The 6000-nt window shown below is 40.3% G+C and overlaps 1 protein-coding gene across 1 annotated transcript in view; it reads right to left on the reverse strand.

The window, feature by feature from the left end:
• The window catches only part of LOC117521507 (regulator of nonsense transcripts 1), a 53824-nt gene extending 48783 nt beyond the window's left edge, over positions 1–5041 (reverse strand). Inside the window, exons 1-2 of the mRNA XM_034182822.1 lie at positions 4697–5041; positions 1298–1434 (exon numbers count right to left, since the gene is read on the reverse strand). Of these exons, the coding sequence (XP_034038713.1) occupies positions 1298–1434; positions 4697–4861 (302 nt within the window). The 5' untranslated portion in view covers positions 4862–5041. The remainder of the gene's footprint in view (positions 1–1297; positions 1435–4696) is intronic.
• Between the last annotated feature and the right edge of the window lie 959 nt (positions 5042–6000).

Here is a 6000-nt window from a genome sequence, read left to right on the forward strand (position 1 = left end):
GGCCATCAGGACGTTTCTGCTTTTCCTAAAATGTATGTCACACCAAGAAATGCCAAGTAAGACGTTCTCCGGAAATGCACCTGCCAACTCGCCGAGCGAGAAGAATAATTCACAATAAAATACATCAGCGACTACTATTACCGCATGTGCATGGATAGACTAACAAACATGAATACTTTGATAATGTGTTGCTAACTGGGACATTAAATTCTAGGGATGTGAATCTTACAACAACTCACGATTCAATTCGATTCCGATTCTTGGGGTGATGATTCGATTCAGAATCGATTTTTAATTGAAAGAGCTCTGAGAAATAGTTATATTACTTAAAAAATGTTTATGTTTAAGAAAATGCAGCTTTACAAGCTTAATCAAGTGATTCTAAAGATGCAAATTTACTTATCTGCTTTGCTCGTTCAGAGTTGGCTGGCAGTTTAGTGAAGTGATGGAGTGTGCGCTGGTCAGTAGTTGGCAGAGGCCGCTGCTCCGCTTCTTTTCGCTCCGGATGATGGTGTCGCATGTGGGCTTGCGGATTTGAAGTGTTTCCGAAGTACTTGACTTTCATTTTGCAGATTTTGCACACTGCATAAGTCATGTCAAGCTCCTCCTTACGCAGCAAATAATAAAATCAAAATGCGCTCAAACATTTGCCTTCAGCAAAGACAGTGCTGGCTGAATTAGCTCTTCGTCCGCCATGCTAAGCTGCAGCTCACGAATGTTTGAAGCACACTGGACCCTCCCCTCGCGGGGACGCTGTAGTACAGAGGCCGTTGCCTGACAAACAGTACACACAGCAAGTAAGCAAGAAAATGTTTTAAAAAACTGCTTTTTAAAAATTGATTCTTGAACATTTTGGATCGATTCAGAATCTTAATAAATAAGAATCGCGATTCGGACGTAAATCGATTTTTTCCTACTAAATAACATGCGACATGTCCTTTAATGAAGAAGAAAAATGGACAGCAAGAGATGAATTATTTAAGTGCAGAGGGTCATCTGGTTTTAATTAGATAAATGTGAATAATCTGTGCAACAATTCAGAAAGGAATTCATTTATAAAAGTCACAAAATAGTTAACTTTTTAAAGTGCCATCAGAGGCAGGGTTTCCCGTTTTAATATAATGCTATGCAAAATGCTAAAAGTCAGCTAAAAATCAATCAAGAAAATTATTGTTCATGTCCATATCACTGAAAAATGAACGGGCCTCATGAATTCTGCTATGATTGTTGTGACAGTTTGATGCCAGTAGGTGAACTCAGGTGCAATGTTTGATTGTTTTTCTTTTTTTTTTCTTACCTGCAAGCATGCGCAGGAAGATCCTTGGTATAGTAGGTATCCTCCTCATCTTCTTCAAAATTCAACTCTGCAAGCAGCTGACTCGCTTTTACTACAGCATCATTTCCGTTCTGTAACATCCTGTCAGGGCCATTAACCTGTGAGCAGAGATGTATTATAGACAAACTACAATCTAAAGCCCTGGTCCCACTGAATAATGAAGAATGAATAATGAGCCATGTAGCATGTTTTTTGTTGTTGCTGTACGAGTCCAGTTATTAACAATAGTGGGAGAACAGTGGCTCAGAGGCTCTTAGAGGCAGAATATTTGGCTAACAAGGCTCATCTCTGAGTGTGGTGCTAATTTCAAGACATTCAAAATTTAGCAACAACAGCGTGGGGCAGTTTGTGTACAAGGTACTACGAGGATTTCAGAGGCATGTTTGTGGTGAGGACGAGGCTGTTAAAAGCCCATTTTCCAAGCACTTGGCAGCTACGAGGACAGGAAAGGCTATTTTGGGCAGGCTCAGCCCTCTTGCACACTACAACCCCACCCACTTTGTGTGCCAGACACTGTATATAAAATAATTATTTTGGAGCGGATTAATCATTTTCTGTCAGAGCTTGGATGTTGTAAACACCTCTAATCGCTTCTGGAATCACAGAGGACATTTGGAGCTCCAAAGGTATGTTTATGATAGCTTATTATAATGGATCAGATGAGGTGCGCTCTGCGCGTGCTGACAAAATGACTCACGTCAAGATGAGCATTAACGCAGAATGCGAGCTTGCAAAAGAGCGACTTTGCAGAAATTAATGGAGGAACACAAAGTTAAAAGTTGGATCACGGTGTCAAAATGACTGTAAAGCCGCGTAAGAAATAAAGCCAGCGAGAAGAAGCGCAGAGGCGACTGTGTAGGAACACAGAACGCGAGCGCGCAAAAGAACGATTTTGCAGACATTAACGGACAAACACAAAGTTAAAAGTTGGATAACGTTGTCAAAATGACTGTAAAGCCGTGGAAGAAATAAACCCAGCGAGAAGAAGCACAGGTGACTGTCCAGGAATTCATGGTTCAGTTCTAGCTGGTCTGGTGCATTTAATGACTCTGGAACACACGTGAACAGCAGCCTGGCGCACAGCGCACACCAGCCGGACTGTCTGAAAACATCTTGCATGGATGCTGTGAATTGAAAACCCACACTTAAAGGGACCAGGTGTGGGAGGGCTGGAGGTTTGGACCAAACCCATGCCTAAACGTGCACCAACGTCGCATTACATGTCGCTACGTGGATCATATGTGGCCTGACATGGATCACCTGCGGCGACACGAGCCATTTGAGGCTGGACACGGCTCAAATGACAGGTCGGTCATGGCTCACTAGAGGCTGATACCTGGGACATGTGAGGTACAGAGAGGCACATAGACGCGCCTTAGTAGCAGATACGTGGTAGCTTAAAACGTGGATCATTCTTCGAATAATCGCTGACACACCCATGCGTGGCTCATTATTCATGGCTTATTATTTGGTAGGACTGAGGCTTAACGTAGATGTGATGATAATCACTTGTTATGGAGCACCAAAAGTTTCAGGTTTTTATTCCAACCAAATACTATAGCAGAAGATTCCAAGGATGAAAGGATGAATTACAAATCACTTAAAAAATGACGTGTGTGAAGATCGGAATCTGTTGAGATGAAAATGAACTACAATGTTCTTTCAATCGCATGCATGCACACACACAGTGAAGGTCTGTCAAATATCCAAGTTTACCACTGTACACCACCACTGCTTTTAAGGATGTAACTGGGTCTACAATATGATACACATCCCAATATATCTATCATGACTCGATACATATCATGATATATAATTACATGACTGTTCCATTAATTATCCACAAAATAATCTGTGTGGAATGTTTTAACTTTAAAGAAACAAACTATTCTGAAGTAAAAATTTGAATCCTTGATGTTATAAGTTTCCTATTTTTATATTTTGAAAATCCACAGATACAGCAGATATTGTGGGACAGTCCTAATGTTTCATTTGTAATGTTTAAGAATAAAAGGACACAATTTGAACCATCAGAAAATTAAAAAAGTAATTGGGATGGACATATTTGATTTTACTAAGGGGTTTACAGCTGCCATAACTGTAACCACTTTGAATTTGATTACAATTACTGCAGCCACCATATGATGTTCTGTGACTCTGTGCTTATTTCTAACTCTTTGTTAGAATAGTGTTAAGTATCCTGTCATGCGGGAGACCGAGTACGATTCTCCAACTGGGATAGGGTGACCAGATGTCCCACTTTGACATGCGTGTTTTATGATCTGACAAATGGGCCATTTGTCAGATCATAAAACACGCATGTCAAAGTGCATCGCAATTTGTGAAAGACTGTCTTGCACCAAGTGGGACATCTGTCACCTTAGACAGAGAGAACAGGGCTTTTTTGTTTTTTCACTCTCTTCATATTAACCAACATTTTTTGTTTCAGTTATCCTTTTAGTTCATGTATCTCTGGAAGATTTGGGTTATTTAGGCTATCAGGGTAAGGGTGTCACGTGACCTCCGTAATAATAACCTACCAACACATACTTATGGTTACTGTAACAATATCCACAGCCTTTATTTTATTTCTTAAGACATCTGTGTGGCAGGCAGCACATTAATTATATTGTGGGATTTGCTTTAAAAATCCAAAATTTTATTTTTGTTACTCAACATTAAATAATTCCAATTAACATTTTAGAAGGATGCATTGTTTTGCAGTTTAGACATAAATATTTTTTGGCCATTGTTTGTAACTCATTCTTTAAAAAAAAGAATAGAAAAAAACATCAGAAATCACACAAATTCAGAATCAGCTGAATGTATCATTCCATGCCTACTAGATTCCACTGATAAATAACTCTCCATTATTTAAAGGGAAAATATTATTATCAAAGTCAGTTAAGTTGTCATACAACCTGCCCCATCCCTACCACTGAGATCAAGAAACCCAAATATGACAACATCTTTCACATGGAGTCGACCAGAACACATGACGATTTGTTGAATAAATTAAAGTCCACTGTTGCTGTAAATAATTTTGTTATGTAGGTGTGCCAAGTGTTTACTTTATGCCCCCAAAGGACGCCATCAGGTATAAGTAACGCCAAGTATAAAGTCAGGACATTTGTGTCTACTTTAACAAAGTGGCAAACTCTTGAAAGTATCCGTTTATTCAATGTAACGCTGCAGAATCTTCACATGCTAACTGTACCAGCATGCTATCCAACAGGCTAGTTAGCTAGCACGCTAACAAGATAGCATGGCAACAGAGGAGCGTCACGCTAACCCCGGAGGCGGCTACTGAGGATAGCTAACAGCACATTATGTAAAGCTGTGCGGAATAACGGCACCGACCTGGCTGTCCAGCTGACTCTGCGTCTGACCCTGGGTCTGACTCGGCAGGGTGAAGTCGGTGAAGTCGTACTCGGAGCCCTGGGTGTCAGCTCCCAGTAGCTCGGTTTCCTCCGTGTCCAGGAACGTTAGAGTCTGGGAGCTCGGTCCGTACGCCTCAACACTCATGGTTCTGCTCTGTAATTCACCACTTTCAAAGAAATTCGTTTCAAACTGTTGCGGTTACAGACAAACTCTATATTCCCCAGAAAAAAAGCGCTAGCTTGTTACTGGTGCTGAGGAAGAAAAGAGCGCCTCGGCTACAGGTGCGTCCCGTTTGGCTTCTTCTTACTCGTCTCCTTACCTTCCTTTCTTCCTTCCTTCCTTCCTTCCTCGGTCACTTGTAGTGATGTTATATGTCACACCAGAGTTTCAAAACGTGTTGAATGTGCTGCATTCTTTTCGGGTAAATAAATAAATAGAAAAAAAACACCTTTGATTTCAGAATTTCTTTGACTCTCAAGGGATCTAGTCTCAAACTTAATAACAGCAGCCAGACTGGCTGGCTGAAAGTAAAACATGAGCTGGCAGGAAACTTAGGGGAAGGCCTAATTATACTTGTGCCAGTGTTTACACATTAACTCAGGCCCTGGCATTAAAATGTTTTTTGTTGATTGGATTGCAATTGGATAGTGCTTTAGTGCATAAGAGTGCAGGTGTAAATACACATTCTCCTGTATTCAAATTAAACTCAATCCGTTTATGGTGAATGGACTGCATTTATATAGCAATTTTCCATCTGCATCAGAAGCTCAAAGTGCTTAACAATTATACCTCGCACTCACACACCGATTTCAGGGTGCTGCCACGAAAGGCGCTCACTACACACTGGGAGAGGATTAAGAGCCTTGCCCAAGGGTCTTTAGAGATTTTTTTTAACCGAGGATCCTCTGGTCTGAAGCCCAGCACTTCACTACTACCTCCCCAGTTTATTTCAAATACAAGGTTCATATACAGTGCATCACAGCCTTATTCGAAAATGGATGAAATTCGTTTTTTCCTCAAATGTCTACACACAATACCCCATAATGACAATGTGAATTTTTTTTTTTTAGGTTTTGCAAATTTATTAAAATAATAATAAAAAAAAAGAAATCACAAGTACATAAGATTTCACAGCCTTTGCCATGAAGCTCAAAATTAAGCTCAGATGTATCCTGTTTCCACTGGTCATGCTTGAGGTGTAGCTACAGCTTAATTTATTCACAGTATTTCTTCAGAGAATGAACATAAGAAAAAAAATGAAAATGTGTAAGAAGGATGAGAAA

Source organism: Thalassophryne amazonica, chromosome 12 (genome assembly GCF_902500255.1).
Source record: "Thalassophryne amazonica chromosome 12, fThaAma1.1, whole genome shotgun sequence".
NCBI classification, from domain to species: domain Eukaryota; kingdom Metazoa; phylum Chordata; class Actinopteri; order Batrachoidiformes; family Batrachoididae; genus Thalassophryne; species Thalassophryne amazonica.